General features: G+C 46.6%; 1 protein-coding gene across 1 annotated transcript in view; it reads right to left on the bottom strand.

The window, feature by feature from the left end:
- The window catches only part of TXNRD1 (thioredoxin reductase 1), a 223,767-nt gene that overhangs the window by 162,573 nt on the left and 40,579 nt on the right, over window positions 1-20,615 (bottom strand). Inside the window, exon 2 of the mRNA XM_085653257.1 lies at window positions 13,599-13,774. Coding sequence (XP_085509383.1) covers window positions 13,599-13,774 — 176 coding nt within the window. The remainder of the gene's footprint in view (window positions 1-13,598; window positions 13,775-20,615) is intronic.

Below are 20,615 nucleotides of genomic sequence, written 5' to 3'. Positions count from 1 at the left end.
TGTGAGACCGCAAGGGCCAGAGACATCTGGGTGGCCTAGGGGCCAGTCTTGGCCACAACCAGCTAGGGAACCCCCGGGTGGTGGCTCAGTCGGTCGAGGAAGGTTTGAGAGAGGGAACCTTCGGGTTCCAGAGTGGAGGAGAACCTGCGGGTGCTCCTGCAGTTGCGGGCCTGCGTCCACCTTTTCTCACCCTAAGCAGGGAAGCCCATCAAGGCATTGATCGGTCTACCCTGGCTTTTGGCTGGAAGGGGGTTGTGTTGGACTTGGCCCTTTTTCCAGAAATTTTTCGCTTTTCTGGGAAAATAAATGTGTAAATGGAAAGACTGAATGTGTGCAGACTGAGTTTCCCCATTTTAAAAATGTAATTTAAGATGGATGCCAAAGCTGTGTGGTTGCGCCGTTTGACTGAGCTGGGTTGACAGTCTAGGCGTTATTTCCCAGCAGCCCCAGCTTTTGGAGGGAAGCCTGGCACCCAGGGTGCTCTACCCCTCCCCCTAGGCCAGTTAGAGCCAGTTTCCCCAGACGCTTCTAGAAGCTTCTGGCACTGTCTGGAAGGTGGGGTGAGGGGCGTCTAAAGGGAGGAGCTGGGTTGCCATGCAGTCAGTCAGAGGGTAGACCTGGGAGAGAGGGGACCTGCTGCCAGGGGTTACCGCCACATAGGCCTGTGTGCTGGCCCTGAGCCTACCTACCCCCCCTACTGTCCACAGGGCGAGGGAAAGATATAGTTGGGGCAACGCAAACCTGGAGAAGCCCTCGCAGGAGTTTAGGCGGTAGGATCAGTCAGGGACCTATGCCTCTGAAGGTGACAGGGTTTAGGCACTGCCCTTTAAGTGAGTGAGGGATCCTGAACTACCCACTGATCTGGCCCGGCGAGAGGAGAATCCAGGGATGACAGGCAGAGACTGAGTAGTCCGTCTGCAGCCCCCAACGCAACTCCCCCCCCCTCAAGAAACCCTCAATCAAGGGGCAGGGACCAGAGAACGCTATCTACAAGCTCCCTCGAAGGAGAGCGCTATTTACAGCTCCCTGGAAGGAGAGCGCTATTTACAAGTCCCTGGAAGGAGAGCGCTATTTACAAGCCCCTGGAAGGAGAGCGCTACTTACAAGCCCCTGGAAGGAGAGCGCTAGGTTTGGTGAGCGCTATCTTGGAAGTGACTGTGCACTGCCCCTAAAGCTGGTGGGACCGCCTAGCGCCTGCAAAGCGCTACATCTCGTGGCCCAAAGGAGGTGAGGAGTGTGTGGCCAGGGAGAGCTGGGCGCTGAAAGACACAGCGGGAGCCTACCCCGTGTGCCAGCCTACTGAGGAGGCCAGCGGGAGCCCACCCCGCGTGATATCGCCGTCGGCGCGAGTGCCAGCTGCCTCGGTGCTTATTCACGACATCAGGAGCCTACCCCGTGTGTGTGCCGCCACGCGGTGTGTGGAGTTAGACCACGGGAGCCTACCCCGTATTGGCGCTGAATTAAGAAACGGGAGCCTACCCCGCATTGCCCCCGCGAAGAGAAACTGACCAAAAATCACCGCCGCCGCCCGGGCGCTGGGGGAAGGAGGTGCCGGGCCTGGGCCGCGCGAGTGCGTGTTGCCCAGCAACCAGGGCGCTGGCCGCGTCGTCGGCCGCGCCCCCGTGACGCCAGGAGGCCACCTAGGAGGAGAAGTCCGGGGAGAGCGGGAGCCTACCCCGCCTCCCCTCTGGCGAAGAGGTGTTCACGTGGCGGTGGGGGCTCCCCGGGAGGAAAGGAGAGCCCCGCGGAAGAAGCCCTGGGTCCCCGGAGGGGGCCCGGGCGAAGACCCGACCGCTGTCTTGGTGGGCGGGGCCCTCGCGAGGTGACGAGAGCCCCGCAAGCACAGCGAGGGAAGAGTCCTGAAGGAGCAGGGGACTGCCGAGGCAACGATCGGTGCCTGTCCCCTGCTGGAGGGAGTCCGGGGGCCCAAGGAGCTCTCCAGCGAACTGGTGAGTGGGGCCTGGGGTTTTGCTCGGTGGGGGTGTGTCGGGGCACATTGCCGGTGCCCGCCCCCAGTGCCCGGACTGGTCCTCCCCGCTGCCCCGTCTGACAGAGGGCAGCGGCAACGAAGCCCAGGAGTTGGAGGAGGGGGGGGGGCAACGGGGTACATTGCCGGTGCCCGCCCCTGGTGCCCGGAGCCTGCACAGCTGCCCCACCTGTCAGCGGGCAGCTGCAACGAGCCGGCCTCAGAGCCTGGGAGCCCCTTTCAGGAGCAAAGGCTCCCCTTCACAGCACAGCCATAGACAGGGCCTTTCTAGAAGCGGGGGAGTGAGGGGGCGACGGGGCACATTGTCGGTGCCCGCCCCCCCCCGTTGCACCAGTGTGACTCTGTCCCACAGCGGGACACGGGAAGAAGGGACCCGGGGAAATATTCCCCAAAGAAGGCTCCAAGCCAGAACCAGAGGTAGCGCTTGGTTCCCTGACATTGGGAAGCGCTGTAGGAGCTTGCAAAGTCTACTGCTCCAAGAGCTTGCTATGCTAATGTTCAGGCCTACCATCACACTAGGATGACCTCAGGTAGTTCATGCCTGCCCTAGGGTGTTTAGACCCCATACTAGAGTGAACTATGCAGATGCGTTTATACCCAGTGATGATGCCAGAAGGTATACGTAATGTATTGATGCCTGTTTTCACGCGCTATGTTTATTTGCCATGCCCTGTTTGAAGCGCTAATAGATTGATAGGCGTAGCCCTATGTTTAGATGCCTGATTTAAAGTGCTAGTCATTTGTTCTGTGCAGCGCTAGTTTCAGAGGCCAGGGTTTGATGTATTGGTGCACTGCCTACCCTAATTTCCTGCCTAAGGGGATGCCCAGGCCGGTCAGGTATATTGTGATGCTGTGAGGTTTCCTTTACAGGTGTGCCGGCCTAATGTTCAACGTAATGCCCTGATGTATTTTATTGCAGGTTGCAGCTAATGGACTTACGCTTAGTATCTGCTAAATCGCAATGATTCCGGCAGGGGCCCGATTGGCCCTGCCCTGTACATAATTCCCCCCTGTAAATTGGACCCAGCGCCAGTTGGCGCAGTATAGAGATTACCTGTCACCTTGTGGTTTTGGACAATACAATAGTTCTTTTACCTAAACTGGTGTAGTGTCTCTTTTTGTAGTGTGCCTTGTGTGTCGCCTGTGTGTACTGCGTGGATGCTTTGCACATTTCCTCCGGAGTTTGGCCCGCCCGCTCTGCACCACGCTACCCGTTTCCAACACATACCATTTTAAATTTTAAAAAAAAACTGAAATTCATCAGTTATAGTTATCTTAAGTGACTATAACACACGTCCTAAAGTATATATAATTCACTCCCTCGCCATGCACTGCTAATTACCTCCCATATTACATTACTAATGACATGTTCTATGACATAATTGATAACATCACCGTAACATCTGAAGGTACATCATTGATGACAATCATGCATGGCAAAGGCGGGAATTATAGTAACTTTAGGGCATGAGTTATGGGGGCATATCAGCAAGGCGGCGATAGAAAATTATCGCCGCTTTTGCGGCCGTTTTCGGCCGAAAATCGGCGATAATTTAATCGCCTAAGTAGCAAGTTCACACTAACGCGTGAAACCTTGCAGTAGCGCACGAAATCTTAACGACCAGCTTTGCATCTCTAATGAGATGTAAAGTGGGCATTCCTGACCTAACATGACAGGAGAAATGTCGCTAAGCGACATTTCTCCTATCATCAAGCCCCACGCTATGAAGCATAGCGGCAAGAAAAGTAGTGATAACCCCTGTTATTGCTACTTTCCTTACGCCTGCTTCAGGACTGACTTAGTCATGATATCCTATGGAAGGTGGATATCATGGCTAAGTTTGTGGGGCCCTATCAACAAGCTAACGCCACATTTCGTGAGATTATCGCTGGGTTTCCAGCGATAATCTCACGTTAGGCAGTTAGCGCTAGGATTTTTATCGCTTTTGAGATAAGCGTTGCTAATATCACGCTATCTCAGCAATACAATTCCACGCTAGCCGGCGATAATTATCCTAGCGCTAAGTGCGCTTAGCGATAATTATCGCCGGTTGTTGCTGATATGCCCCATTGTTACTTGAGCTAACTATTACGAGGGAATTTCAGTCATTTTTTTGTTTCAAATGGTATGTTTTAACTGACATTTTCACCTAACTATATTTTTCTAATGTCTAACTGTCACTTTAACCTTTGTTTATTTCAGCGAAAATATATATTTGCTATATACACATATATGACTTCTAAAACTCATTTATAGATCCGTCTGCACCACTTCCAACAGAATTATGCAGGTCTTCTACCTACAATCATGGGGACAATAGCAAGTGAGCTCCCTACTTTTTACCACACCTTCTATGCTTCCTTCAAAGAAGGAGGAATAGATGCATAGTTACACAAGGAAAAGGGTGTCATAGAGAGACAACTCCTTTCCTATGTCCAGTAACCCCTCTCTGCGCTGGTTCTGTTAAGCACAGTGATCTCAGTTTTAAAATGTGCCAAGCTGGTAAGGAGGTTTTTGTAATGAGATGCCCTAATAAACAACCACCAACAAGGCGCCGGGTCAGGCGCTGGCAGATGTTAGCAAAGAACCTGTTTACTTAAAAATTAAAGGCTCATAGGACAATCTGAACCTGTGGTAATACACCACAATTTCCCAATTCTGTCTTTAAAATACATTATTGTTAAGTTTTGAAAGCCGAAACGCAGTTGCTCTCTGCCTCTGGGCTCTGGCTTCGAAGAGTGTACAGATAAGTGACCTTGAGAATCCCTTTTCCCAGCCACTACGGTATTTGGATGTTGTGTCCTGGGGTTCCTCGGGTGACCCCTCTCCTTCTGCATGATTGGGGGATCTCCTTGCAGCACTGGATCTCAACATAGTTTTCATCAATTAAAAGCATACTGCTCAGTCTAGCACGTGGTCTGCTGGTCCATGAGATGGAGTGCTCAACATTGGCAAAGATAACTCTCATTCCATATTACATGGCATTCCAAGTTTGCGCATATTGGCCTTACATTCTTGTATTCATTGTCACCCATCTATGATGGAATTGTGATCTTGTTGTCTTGTTGTGTTTGGCACAATTGGTTCACATGGCTCATTTCAAATATTCTTCCCTCCCCATTTTATCTAATTTGTTTTTATTTTTCTCCTAGGTGCTCTTTCGTGCTCTATTTTCCTGAAAGCTTATTGGATGGTGTAGTGCCACACTGTAGATGTTATCAAATCTAGGTGCTGTTTTTTGGCCATGTTCCTCGAACATACTGTAGCAGATTGGAGTAGGCAAACCTTTTAGAAAAGACAACTACTTTTTGAAGGTGTCTCCACATATGAAGCAGGTCCTGGTATGTGAGGGAGAAGTAGTTCAAAAGAGGGTGGTTGGTCGGGGTAGGAAGGGGGAAGGAGCAAACTATGTGAATCACTGTTCACGCTGCCTCTGTTATGGGTTCTTCTTTTGCATTGTATGTAACTTCTCTGTCTTTTTTGACGCCTAAGTTGTGTGGGCGATATAAGTTTCCATGTATGGCTCAGTGGCTGGTAGGTGGTGGCGATGGCCCCTTCTCAAGAGACAACACCAGAACTGATAAGGACAATGTAGCCGGCTCCTTAGCGGGTGGTGGTTGGCGCATAACCCGACAGCAGGTTATACTCTCTTGACTGCCGGCACGGCTTGCCAATCTGTATATGCTTATGAATCACTGTGTGTAAAGTATGCTGCCGTAACATGTATTCTTTTACCAAAACTACAAACCAATAAAAACAGATTTGCAAAAAAAAAAGAGGGTGGTTGGATCGTGAGGCTGCCCGTCCCTCTTTAGATGGTTGGTGTCATGACCTGGGCACAGGGCACAAGGACCCTGGACCCGACTGGTGGGGAGGGGGGCAAGGAACCGGACACCACTTCCGGTCAAGGGGTGGGGGACGGGCAGAAAGCCAAGACCAGGGCATGAGGCAGGACATGTGGCCTTACGCTGTAAGCAAAGAATAAAGATTCCTGACTCCAGCAACCGACTCCTGTCGTGCTTCACCGATAACGATACGACAACTGGCGACGAAGGAAGGCAGAATCGGCGCGTGTGTCCTGGCGCTCCAGGAGCAAAGGAAGAGAAGCCAGGAGCCCACCCTGGTTCAAGTGCAGCGGTTCAAGGAGCGGAGAAACGGCGCGGGAACCCACCCCGGCCGCAACAACAACAGCGAGTAAAGAAAAGAAAGGAGCAACCCGGCCGTGACTGCAAGCCGGTAAGAATATCAGAAGAAAGCGCATGCGTGAGCAAACAAAAAGAAATCCCGCGCGAGATTTCGCGAGAAGAAGGCGGCCATCCTAGGGTCAAGCGAAAGCGGCCAATAAGCGTCGCAGAAGGCCCAGCGGCCATCTTTGAGTCAGGCGGGAACTCACAAGGTCCCCGCGATCTCGCGAGACTTGAGCGGCCATTTTGAAACCAGGCAAAATCAGCCAATAAGGAGCGAGAAAGGCCCGGCGGCCATTTTAAGGTCAGGAAAGAAAGAAAAATAGAAGATAAAGTGCAAAAAAAAGAGACAATAAGGACGAAAGAAGAAGACAAAGTGCACTAACAAAACAAAGAGACAATAAGAAAGAGAAAAAAAAGAATAAAGCAGTTTAAAGTCAGGAAAGACAGAAAACAAGTAAAAGTGCGGAAACAGCAGAAACAAAGCATAAAGAAGAAGAAAAGCTGCGCAAAACAAAGAGACAATAAAAAAGGAGGTAGGATAAGGAAAGGAAAACACAGAAAAACAAAAAGAAGTGCCACAGGCCCACAATGACTGAACAAGCGAGTGAAAAACCCAGCGCTCAGTACCGTAGACCCCTTCCATTCAACCTATCCAAACCACAAGTAGGCATCAGATGGGAGCGATGGGTTCACAAGTTCGAACGATACATGCGCGCCACAGATGTAGCAGACGCTAAGCAGCTAGATTTATTTTTAAACCTCGTAGGGGATGAAGTAGACGACCTACTAGTCACATTCCCTGATGACCAAACGGCAACATATAAAGGGCTAATAAAGTGCCTCTCAGACGGATTTGATCCGCAAAGAAACATTGATTTTGAAAGATACACCTTCGCACTTGCATTTCAGCACACAGACGAGTCCCTTGACGACTTTGCGACAAGACTGCGCAAATTGGTCACACACTGCGAATTTGACAAGTTCGACAACGAACGAGCAATTCGCCTGCGCATCATTGAGGATGTCGGTCAATGGAATTCCGCACACGAATTCTGAAAGAGCCGACTTCGCTGGAGAAAATTCTAACGATGGCCAGGGCAGAAGCAAGGGCGACGGCGCAAGCAAAGCAGATGGAGCTGGGTAAAGAGAGGCAAATAGAATAAGCAAACCGCATAGTCGGAAGCAGCCGCATGAACAACTAGAAGAAAGAGAAGAATGAGCAACCGCCAAGGAAACAACATGAAAAAACATGCTACAGATGCGGACTTGAGTTCCCACACACCGGCGCGTGCCCGGCATTGGGTCAGACATGCAGAAAGTGCAACAGGAGCAATCATTTTGCAAGCGCGTGTCTGGGCACACAATTCAGAAGTGAGAGAGGACGACCTGGAAGACAACAGATATGCCAGGCACATGGAAACGGCAAACCGCAGCTCGTCAACTGAATCTGATGGAGAAGCGGTACAAGAGAATGTAGGACGACTATACTTGATGTCCGAAGTTGCTTCTGCAGAAGAAGACAAAGGGCGAGAAAGCATCCACCTAATAGAGAAACATCAAGTAAAAAAGACAGCGACGGTGAACATAGATGTGGGACAACACAAAACACGCTTCGTGTTAGACAGCGGCGCCACATGCAACATTATGTGTGTATCAGAATATAAAAAGATGGAAATAAAGCCGGCGCTAGTGCCATCGACGGTTGACGTATTCACGTGGGGATCGAAAAAACCAGTGATCAACATGGGGAAATTTACAAAGACACTGATATAGAAAGACAGATCAAGCAAAGAAGACATACATGTACTGAAGGGTGACATTCCAGCACCATGCTTACTGAGTAACGTCACAGCGCAGATGATGGGCCTCCTCGCAATGACATACCACATGTCAGAGAAGAACAATATCCTGCAAGATTATCCAAGTATCCTACATGGACTAGGGAAACTAAAAGGACGGCAAATAAAACTGCACATCAATGAAGCAGTGAAACCAGTAGCTCAACATCACAGGTGAGTGCCGATACACTTGCAACCACAAATAGAGGAGGAAATACAAGCATTGCTAAGTCAGGATATCATAGAGCCGGCAGACGGACCTCAACGACATGATCAGCTGCCTAACTGGCACATGCCGATTCTGAAAGCTGGACCTGTGCAAAGGATATCATCAGCTAGAGCTTGACCCACAGTCAAGGTACATTACGACATTGTCCACGCACATGGGTCTATTTCGCTACAAGCGGCTGAGTTTTGGCATCTCATCGGCGGCAGAAATATTTCAAGAAACAATACGGCAACTCATAAGGCCGGTAAAAAACAGCCTCAACTACAGTGATGACATTTTGGTATTTGGTTGAACAGATGACGAGAATGACAAAGCATTGCAGGACGTACGCTCCCAACTGAAACAGGCAGGTCTAACGCTGAATGAAGACAAGTGCGAAAAAGGGGAAGCAACAAACTGGTATTCTTCAGACACATCTTCTCTAAAAAAGGGATGCGACAAGATCGCAGCAAAGTGGAGACGCTGGAAAAAGCTAAACCTCCGAGCGACGTTGCAGAAGTGAGGTCATTCTTTGGGCTCGCCAGTTACTGCGCGAGATACATAAAAGACTTTGCCACGGTAAGCACACTGCTGAGAGAGCTAACGAAACAAGGCCAGACATTCATGTGGACAGAAAAATGCAACAAAGCATTTGAGGCCATCAGATGATAGCGGTGGACCATCTTGCGTACTTCGATCTCCTGCTGTGCACAGAATTTATGGTGGACGCCAGCCCGGTGGGGCTAGGAGCGACCCTAGCACAACATAGGCTAGGTAAAGAGTCCCCAAGAAATATAGTGGCATACGCAAGCAAAAGCCTGTCCGAAATTGAGAGGCCATACTCACAGCCGGAAAAATAAAGCCTTGCAGTAGTATGGGCATGTGAACACTATCACATGTTCATATATGGGAAACCATTCACCATTATAACAGATCATCAGGCCCTAGTAACGATCTATGAAAATCCCAACGCAAAAATACCACCTAGAATTGAGAGATGGGGCATAAGGCTGATGGACTACAACTTCAAGATCGTGTACAAACCAGGGAAAGAACACAACTCAGCGGACTACATGTCACAGCACCCTTTGCCCCAGACAAATGAGGCAACATCAATAGCGGAGGAATACCTGAACTTTGTACTAAAACAAAAGACTCCAGCTTCAATAACGGTGGCAGAGTTGGAGCTCGAAACAGAGAGGGACGCCACAATGCAGGCGGTCAAAATGGTAACAAGACAACAGAGAGAGGCATGTCAATAACAATAGCATCATGGAAAATGAAGTGATCAAAGAGGAAATGCTGGCATTCAAAAAGATTCATGAAGAGCTATCAGAGACCAAAAATGGAATAATAATGAGAGGAACAAGAATAGTGATGCCAAGAGCTCTGCGGAGACAGACTGTAAACTTGGCACACGAATCACACAGAGGCATGGTGGCAACAAAGAAACTGCTACGGGAGAAAGTGTGGTTCCCGGGGTTGGACAATATGGTGGAGGCCACCGTCACAAACTGCCAAATGACGGGGCAGCCAGCAAAACCGGAACCGTTACAAATGTCAGAGCTCCTGCGGGCAGTGTGGACCGAACTGGCAGCAGACTTCTACGGGCCTCTGGAAACGGGAAACTACCTGCTCATGATAATTGATGAATTCTCCAGGTTTCCCATCGTGCGACAAGTATCGTCAACATCAGCAAGCGCAACACTGCCTACTCTGGACGATGTATTTGCGGCGTGGGGTTCCCCACAAACACTAAAGACAGACAATGGCCCGCCATTCTCAGGGGAAGAATTTCGAAAATGTATGGACTACTTAGGGATCCATCACAGGAAAATAACGCCTCTGTGGCCACAAGCAATGGCATGGTGGAAAGATTTATGGGGAACATAAAGAAGGCTGTCCAAAGAGCAAAGCTGGCGCAGATATCAATAGGACAGGCTCTGTGTCAAGTACTAAGGGACTATTGGAACACCCCTCACAGCTCCACAGGACGGTGTCTCGCCGAGCTAGTTCTGGGCAGATCAAGCAGGACGAGGCTACCGCAGATGGAAGCAACAACAACGCCAGAGCAGAGCAGGATCGCCATCAAAGACCAAGAGGCCAAAGAGAAAATGAAGGCATATGCCGATACAAGGAGACATGCCACTCCTGCGCACCTCAAGCAAGGGGATACCGTGGTGGTGCGGCAGTAGCAGCTAAGAAAATCGGACAGCCTGTTCTCAAAGGAGCCGTTGACGGTGACCGAGGTAAAGGGGCCCATGATAACAGCATCAGCAGGACGCTACCATATCACACGAAACAGCTCACACTTCAAGGAATTCAAGATCATGGATGAAGACGGAAGAGATGTCGCAACAGGAGACGCAGGCATGAGACAGGATGAGGACGAGCAGATGGACAAAGGAGAAACACGTCAAAGAAGAGAGGGCAAAAGACCAAAGAGACTGATTGAAGAAATGTAAGGAGGACACATTCTCTCTCTCTCTCTCTCTCTCTCTCTCTCTCTCTCTCTCTCTCTCTCTCTCCAACTATTTGGCATCAACAATCTCCCTGTCATTTCTGCAACAAAGGGAGAGATGTCGTGACCTGGGCACAGGGCACTAGGACCCTGAACCCGACTGGTGGGGAGGGGGGCAAGGAACCGGACACCACTTCCGGTCAAGGGGTGGGGGACGGGCAGAAAGCCAAGACCAGGGCATGAGGCAGGACATGTGGCCTTACGCTGTAAGCAAAGATACCTGACTCCAGCAACCGACTCCTGTCGTGCTTCACCGATAACGATACGACAGTTGGTTTGTCTGTTCGAAGGGCGCTGGCCCTCCAACTAAGGTTCGAGGTAGGGCATGATAGAAAGCTTTATTTCTCCAGGTAGGATTAGTGCTCACCTATTAAGCATTTGTATTGATAAAACAGATTTTCAGAGGCACATACAACATCTAAACTAATCTTTAAAACTAGTGTGAAAGAAAAGAAAAACTCTTTTAAGCCCACTAAAGTCTAATACATGTTTAAATGCACAAATATAGCACGTAGCAAACATATTTATAATTTCTACAGATCAGCACTTCACTGCCTGAGATATTGGAACATATAATGCTAAATTCACTTAATTGTTTACTTTTTTTAATAGATTTTCTATAATGCAGTGAGCAGAGGCAAGAGCACAGGGCATAAATGAAACTCAAGATGGCTACTAACGAGCAGATGCCTAGATCTTCTTGTTGGAAGAATGTGAGAAGATATTGGTATAAGGGTACAGCTTTATATAACACAACAATACTCACTTTTTAGATCTCACCTACAGTGAGCCTTGTCTGGTGAGAGCTTATTTCATTACACAGCACACACCACACATAATACACATGAAGATATAGAAAGAGGCATTTAGCCAACCTCTTGCTACTGTGGTTCAGCTAGTTTAAGTTATTTGCTGACAGGGTTGTTCCTCCGCATTGATATCAACTCACAGCATTTTGCAAATGTGGGCTACTTTAAAAAGTGATTCCACACATGCAGTTACATACATTTGTGCTTTAAAAAAAAAATTTGTTGGGCGAGCACTGGACCTCGTGCTCTTTTCATATATTGCAATCCCACCTTCTTCCACCGCTCATCCTCCTCATATTATTTCTCTCCCAATCGTACACGTCTCGCTCTACATTATTTAAAAAGAAAATTGTTCCCAATGGATCGACAGCTTCCAAGGTTTATCAGACCTCTCACCACACAATTAAATACTTCATGCATTTTATCTGTTATTTTTAGGCTACCATTTAGACATGTTGTCAGCCATGTAGGAAAGGTAAAACACAAAACGTTGCTGTGCTTCACAGTGTACACATACACATGTGCTGATGCACAGTATCAATGCAAAGTCTGTCAGTAAACACTCACCTTTTAAAGTTGAAACCTATTGGCATTGCCAGTGTATTGCAGTACACACACATGCACGCACATCTGAAACTATTTGAGCATTATTAAATAATCTTTTCTGGTTTTAGGTCTCACCAAGGCAGTTCTTGTGCTGTCTCTTTAAGACATGCTGTATTCAGGACATGAGCATGAAGCCCCGCCCACTTTCCACCCATCTTTTTAATTAGCTCCTGTCATTGTCCTTTGTAAATGGTGGATTTCATTGGTCAATAGGCTTAGTAGTCCCTCTTTAATACCTCCTTTTCTTTTCTTGTAACCTCTCATGAGGACACCCCCTGTTACATGGAATTTACTCGGTATGGTTTAATTACAGCCTCGGAGCAATATTTTGTTACATGAGTTTCTCCCACAACACTTTTTTTTTATGTACCCAGCGCGGCATGCCTCAGCTGGCATATTGGTATCTGCTCCTTCCTTTTGTTATTTGTGGCACCAAATGCGACCACATGCCTTTTTTCTGCTTATTCGCTTTTGTTAAAATGGCAGCACCTGTACTTTAGCTTTAAACATCTCAAGCTAAAGCGCAGGTGCCACTATTGCTTTTCAATGCAGGGGCTCTCACATTACTGAAAGTCTGAGCCACTGGCGTTGCATTATTAATATTTCTTTACTTTTGAAGCACCCACGCTTTACCTTAATATGTTTAAAGCTAAAGAGCAGTGCCGCCATTGTTAACAAAAGTAAATAAATAGAAAAAAAGCATGCAGCTGCCATTTTTATTCTATTTGGTTTTTTTGTTACAATGGCAGCACCCGCGCTTTAGCACTAAACATCTTAAGTTGAAGCGTGAGTGCTGTGATTGCTTCAAAAGTAAAGAAATAGAAAAAAAATCATGCAACCGCCATCTGTTTTTTATTTGTTTACTTTTGTTACAATTGTGCACCCTCGCTTTAGCTGTAAACCTCTTAAGCTAAAGCACGAGTGCCGTGATTGCCTTGCAGTGCAATAGGTCTCGCATTACTGAAAGTTTGAGCTATTAGCGTTACATTATTATTAGCAACGTCAATAGCTCAAACTTTCAGTAATGCGAGACCTATTGCATTGCAAATGCTTGTTTTGAACTTCTGCTGCAGTCAGTCTGCACAGCTACTGGCCTGGCATTCACTATTGACACCGCAAAGTGTGACAAAGGACGACCTCCTATACTCTTTTTCCATTTCTAAAGTAAATACAGATTTGTCAACAAATTCTTCCCCCTTTCTATTTACGTTTAACCCCTTCCATGCGGGGCGGATTCCCCCGCTGTGCTGAGCGCTGCTTGCGCGGGCGTGGTCATGACGGAACGGTTCCGTCATGAGCACAGCTCAACCGACGCTCATGACGGAACCGTTCCGTCATGAGCGTCGAAGGGGTTAAAAAGAATCAGGACAATGGGAGCACTAGGAACTTCACTCTAATGAGAGCCACTGTGGAAAAGTAGGAAATCAATAGGATACTGTACCTTTTTGCAACGGTTGCAGGTTGTTTTACTAAAGATAACGACATTGTTTGTATCAATATAGTTAAGCACTGTTAATTTCACGTCGATATTTTCTTTTGTAGTTGCGCCATTTCTTCTGGGGGAAATGTTTTTCATTTTCGCTGCTTCTTTAGTCACGTTGTAAAGGTCACCTTCGCCTTTCAAGAACAAAAAACACAATCATTAATTCAATACAGCAATGTATTCATTTTGTTGGCTACAATGTATTCTAGTCATGAAACAAAATAACTCAGAAAGCATAAAGACTTTGGATTCAACATGCAACAGTTTCAGGTTTGGTCCTTTCATTCGCCATTACGAATTGGATCCACAATAAAGTGTAGGTCATAAAACACCAACAATGCTCGACCAGATACAACTCAGCAAGTGTGAACATTTATGCAAAAGCTTATGAACAAGAGCACACCAGGACCGAGTAATGGCTTAGGTGGGACTTCAGGTGCAGAGAGGGACTGGCATAACAACGACAGCAACAACAAATGTGAACATCCTCTCACGCCCTTAGAGGCGGAGAGTCAAAGAGAACCAGATCGTTGTGGGTTTGCAATCTGAGGTCGAGCTGGAGGCATTCCAGTGGTAGGGTGACCAGAAGGAAATTATAAGACTCTCAGTTGGCACAGGGGTGGTAAAGGAAGATCTAATGATAAAGGATCTAGGACCAGAAGGTGCACCTGGAGGTATAGTAAGAGCAATGCCTTTGGTAAAGGTACAGAATAAAACATTTACAGTAACGCTGACATTTCATAGATTCTTTTTATTTTTTACTTGATGGTTTTATGAGTTAAATACTTACTGCTGACAACTGAGGGGGCTAAGAGCGAACAACACACCTCGGAGAAGAACAGTAGAGGGACGGAACCCCTGAGGAGATTGCCCCCAGGCCTCTGGCTCAATGGAAATTGCCTACCCTGCTGTCTTTTCCTCTATTATGTAAACTGCTCTTGGACCCACACTGCCCGCTCACTGGTAAATGTGCACCCACTGTGTTGTTATTGTAAAATGAAAAATAAAGGTGATTAATAAAAACACTCACTGCTGACATATGTGCTTTAGGCCTTCCCTGGGTTAAAGAAAGTGCCATTGATATATGTAACTATGTATGTGATATTTGCAAGGCGCGAACCTAAACAGGTAGTGGAGCGCTGTACAGGGTCAAAAGCAAACATACAGTTAACGAGTGATAGCAGACGTAGCTGAGTTCTAGGCACAGAAGTATACTGTTACTGCTTTGTGATGGTAGAGACTTCTTCAAAGATATGCATCTTCAATTATTTCCTAAATTGGAACAGCTTTTTTTAGCTATCCTGATGACTACAGGGATACTGTTCCTATGTGCACAGATGTCCCTTGCTCACTTTGTCACTGGATTCAAGCTAGCCTAGTGGATGAGGGGTGTTACCCCGAAATCGGTCCCAGGTTGCTTGTTTCCGGTTCAGGGAAGACCTGGCTTGGCAGTTCGGGCTCGACTGTTCCCATGAGGCACAGGGTCAAGACTGATTTGCATATAGCTGGGTCTGAACTGAGGTGGCGAAGTGAGCTAAAGAACGATGATGGATTCAACCAGATCTGTGACTGGGGGCGAGTGTCTGAAAAGTTTCAGCACTCCGCCCATCATCTCCTTGTGTTTGCTTCATAGATGTAAAAGTCCTGCTGCCATTTTTGTTTGCTTTTTTACATTTCTTAGTCTCCAACATGATGGTGTCCTGCCAGATAAGCAGAGGTTCTTGTCACAATGGCTTTGTATATGATGTTTTTGAAGATGGTGCCGACCAGCTAGGGGACCCTCTAGAGCTCCATCAGGATCATGGTGATGTGATCATATTTCTTGAGACCTAGATGAGACATGCTGCAGCATGCTGATGCTCATAAGAGAGTCAAAAGTGGAGTCATAGAGGTCATGGAGTTACCATTCTGTTGTGGCAATAGTTCTGATGTCGCTTTCTGAAAGAAATCGTTTCACTTTCTTTGGAAGAGAGAGCTGTTACTAAGGCTTTGCAGCGAAGATATCCACAACTCTGTAGATGTTAGCACCTTTATTCACTTGAACAGCTTTGGTCAAAGGAAGAAAGTTCCCACATACCCTCCGGCCACAGCCCCTTTCACAGCTGCTCCAAGAATTACAGCACCAGATACATCAAGCCTACAGAACCCAAAATACTACACATTCTATAAAGAAAACAGAAAATCTATAATGAGTAACTAACTCCACTACACTCATACCCCTTTGTTCGAAGAAACACAAAAAGATATAACAGTAAAAAAAGAAACAAGTAGACATTACAAGGAAGAAGGAATGAGGAGGGAACATTATTCACACAATAGATAGGCATTAAGTACAACCATAAACCTCAAAATTCTTTGGCATCTTCGTGCTTCTAACAAAAGGGGATTCTCGTGAAAGTCCCTTGAACAAAGTTTACAGCCTGTCGATTGGCTCAGGGACATGAGAAAAATGTTGCTGGCAGCAATTACAGGACTCGGCAGGGCTGAAGTTAGAAAGAAAACACATATATGTAATATAAATGTATATATATATTCACTGAAAAAACCATAGGTTTCAGGGGCGTTATAGTTAGCTGGACTTTTCCCTCGTACAAAACCATAGAAATTCCCCCGTTATAGTTAGTTCAGCTAACTATAACTCGCGCGCCCGCAATGCACTGCTGATGACGTCACATATTACATCACTCATGACATGGTCAGTGACATCACTCATGACATCACTGATGACATCATCCATTGAATGTGTGTTTGTCTGAAAATTACATATGTTTTATATATGTATATCTCAAGGTCGATGGAAGAATAAATGGGTATATAAGTGTCTATATGGATGATTTGTTTTTGAAAAATTGATTGTATAACTGATTACGTGTATCTTAGTGAATACATGGCTTAGTGAGTAATGTTTAAATATGTAAATATCTGTATCAGTCTCTCACTTTGTGTATAAGTGGCTGCATGGGTTGGTGAGTAGCTACATGAGTGTCTATATAGGCTATTAGTTGTTTTTTTGTGTATCAGTATAAGTGTCTGATGTCTGTATGGTTCGGTGGGGGAATTACGTAGTGCATAGGTGCACGAATGAGTGACTCACTGTTTGTATGTGTTGAAGACAGCATGTGTGCAGGACTGTATGGGTGGATGAGTGTGTGCATGGATGTGTTAGTGAGTGAATGACTGTCTCAATAGTGTATCTATGAGTAACTACATATGTTTTAAACTAGTATATGTGACTATTGGTGTATATAAGTGAGTATATGTGAGAGTGAGAGATTGAAAGAGTTCCTGTATGAATAAGTATGTGTTTCTATAAGTGATTGTTAAAAAGACTAAGTATGTGTAAGTTTCTGTAGAAGTAAGTGTGGTGGTGTGTGTATAACTGTATATGCAGGTAAACGGATGTTTGATTCTTTATTAGCATGAGTGACTATGTGTGTGAGTAACTTTATGGATGAGTGGCGTTGTGTAACAGGATGTATAGGTGTATGAGTACATATGATGAGTGAGTACATGTATGAGTGACTGTACAGGACTGTTGGTGAATGAGTGGATGTGGATGTGGATCTTACAATTACTGAATAGGTTGTTGTAACTGGTATTGGTATGTCCATTGTTTTGAAAATTTTAATTTCTATTTTTGAATGTGTGTATCAAAGGATATATTAGGGGGAGAGGAGGTCTGTCACTCTATCACAAGGATGATGTCATCAGTGATGTCATCAGTGATGTCATGAGTGATGTCACTGACCATGTCATGAGTGATGTAATATGTGACGTCATCAGCAGTGCATTGCGGGCGCGCGAGTTATAGTTAGCTGAACTAACTATAACGGGGGAATTTCTATGGTTTTGTACGAGTGAAAAGTCCAGCTAACTATAACGCCCCTGAAACCTATGGTTTTTTCAGTGAATTTCTAAGGTTTTTTAAATGCTAATTCCTAGCTATAACGTGCCTGAAACCTATGTTTTTTTCAGTGAATTTCAAAGGTTTTTTAAATGCTAATTTCTAGCTATGCCTACAGAGATAGGACATGTGAAGAAAGAAGGAAAAACGCACAGAAAGAAAAAAAAGAAATGCAGAAAGAAGCAACAGAAGTCCTCAAAGACGAAGAAAAGTGCAGGAAGAAGTATAACGTGCAGAAAGAACAAACAGAAGAGCAGAAACAAGCCTTGTTGCAAAATCATCCTGTACCCTCAACTTTTTCAGACGGATACTGGTGGTAACTGAGTCTGACTAACCAGTCCTAGAGCCAGTGCTATGTTAAAAGACACTCAGAGTACAGTGAAAACACCTACATACACTAGGGCACACTATGTGTTGGGGTCCCCCTGTGATTAGCATGACCTCCTCTGTAAGCCCCTAGTATATAATAGGGCAGGGGATTAAAACTACCTCTTAAAACGCACCACAGGGCGTGTTTGAACACGTCACCTCATGCCCCGTCCCCTCCCTTCCCCACTGTGTAAACACGCCCTGTAGCCGTTTTAAGTTGGGAGATTAAGTCCCCTTGAATCCTGAGGGTCCCTAGGGTCCAACTGGACCACTAGGTACCTCCAGTAAGCGCCACAGAGCTGCGTTGCAGAGAGGTGTAAAAAGTGGCACGGCCTGCACCACCTCTCTGCAACGCAGAGCAGTGGTGCTTACTGGAAGCACCTGGTTGGCTAGTTGGACCCCAGGGTCCCTCAGGATTGAAAGGGAATTATTTCCCCAACTTAAAAACGCGCCACAGGGCCTGTGGGCGTTCTGAGTTGAGAGATTAAGTCCCCTTGAATCCTAAGGGTCCCTAGGGTCAAACTAGCCCACTAGGTACCTCCAGTAAGCGCCACAGAGCTGCGTTGCATGGAGGTGTAAAAAGGGGCGTGGCCTCAGAACACCTGTCTGCAACGCAGCTCCCTGGCGCATACTGGAGATACCTGTTGGGCTAGTTGGCCCTCAGGGACCCTCAGTATTGAAGGGGAATTAATTCCTCAACTTAAAACTGGCCAGGGGGCGCGTTTGCAGAGTGCTGCAAGGAGGGGGCGTGGCCTCCGGCGCGATGCCGGTCTTTTATTTATTTATTTTTAAGAAGGAGGGCTGTGTGGCCCCCTTTCTTTTTCTAATTTATTAGCCCTGGGGACCCCATCCCCCAGGGCCTGCACCCTAATTTTTTTTGTTGAAAAAAATTAATTTGGCCCTCCCAAGGCCTTAATCGGCCCCGGGGACCCCAACCCCCAGGTCATGGCCTTTTTTTAATTTTTTTATTCTTTAGGAGGGGGGCTGTGTTGGCCCCCTCCTCAGGCCACTTATGGCCTTTGTTTTTTATTTTTAAAAAAAATATATATATTTATAGAAACACCTAGGACATGCTGGACAAACCGTATGTACCTATCACCATGACGATTTGCGTGATATTCATTAAAAGGCGACTATGCATACAATGAATCCACGTAGAATGTATTCACACAGCTAGTGAAGCTCTGACATGTCTGACACCCTACCGTGCCTAATCCCGGCGCCCCCGCTGGTGGGTACTCTCCAAGTAGACACCCTTGTCGTTTATTTATACAAACATGGGTAGCTATTGACGGGCACATTTAATACACATGCACACCAAGCCATTCAAAGGGGATTCGACAAAAATTCGACAAAACTATGCAAGAAACCCCCTCACGGTTAATAAAACACACATCCACCGCCGGATGTGTAATACTTTTTATTTTACTCTCTGGAAAGGAGACAAACCTCACTTGAGTCACAGCGTGCTCCTGGCTGAGCCCAATGCTGTGTTACACCCACCAGTGCCCGCCGAGTGCCACACACCTCTGTGTTGTATTCCACCAGCTAGTGCGTATGCTATGACACTCTCTAGCCCATGTGCACTGTAACACCAACCCGTGAATATGTCATGCCACACTTGCCTTCGCACGGGTTATATTGCCCCATCTAACGTGCCTTCCTCGATGCCTATGTTATAAAGCACAGCGCTATGCCATACGTATTACAATCTGGGATCCATATCTTTGTCACAGTGCATATGCAATGTTACACTACCCAGCACATATTTTATATTACAACTTTAGAGACTACTTAGGTTACACAACACTGCCCTGTGCATATTACACTCCAAGGCGCTTATCACATAGCAAGCGCTAGTGCCTGTGCTATCTCGTGCTCTCCAATGAATCTGTCATTGCGCACAATGTATTGCATATTATATTTCACGCCCCGGTTCATCTTATATCACACTTTTTGGTGCATAGTTTATACCAGATACTATATCTAGTTTTCATTTTCAATCGTGCTCTCAGGACTATGTTCTATATAACACTGCGTCCACCTACCCTTTTCACGGGCATTACATTTTGCGATGGGGGGTGGAGGGTCAGGGGATGTTTCTGCCAAGTGAGCCCAGAATCACAGTCACAAACGTCCTCTTCTTCCTGAATAAAAGTGAGATTATGCTGCATACTTGTTCATATTTTAAGTAGTTCGCACAGACACACATTTTAAAAACAATAAAGTTCCTAATACCCACCTTCTATGAACAGTTAGCTTGCTGCCCCATCCACCTCCTCCCTATCCTCTGTTGTCTGAATCCATGGACTAGCCTCCTCCCTCCTGCCATGCATGGTCTGATGTGCTGCCACTGCCCTGCATTTAGCATGATGTACCAGTCCACTCATCCTGCCCTCCATTGCCCAATTCTATGGCCCATCATTGACCTCCTGCTTAGCCTCTGTGCTTTGCTTGCTGCCCCTATTCTCCTTCCCCCTCCCCTCCGATGTCTTTGTGCTTGCCCCTTCTCCATCCTTTTTGACCACCATGTTCCATGGACCTGCCACTCCTATCTACTCTGAGTGTTCTGTTGAGCTGCCACTCCCCTACCACCTGCCTAGCATTGTCAGATGACTGTAACCTGTCCCTGCCACCTCCACATGCCATGCCCCTATCCCCTTCCTCCTGTCCTCCATTGTCCATTTTACTGCCAAACCCTT

The sequence above is a fragment of the Triturus cristatus genome, chromosome 4_1 (genome assembly GCF_964204655.1).
Source record: "Triturus cristatus chromosome 4_1, aTriCri1.1, whole genome shotgun sequence".
Classification (NCBI taxonomy): domain Eukaryota; kingdom Metazoa; phylum Chordata; class Amphibia; order Caudata; family Salamandridae; genus Triturus; species Triturus cristatus.
This window is presented reverse-complemented; position numbering and strand designations above follow the sequence as displayed.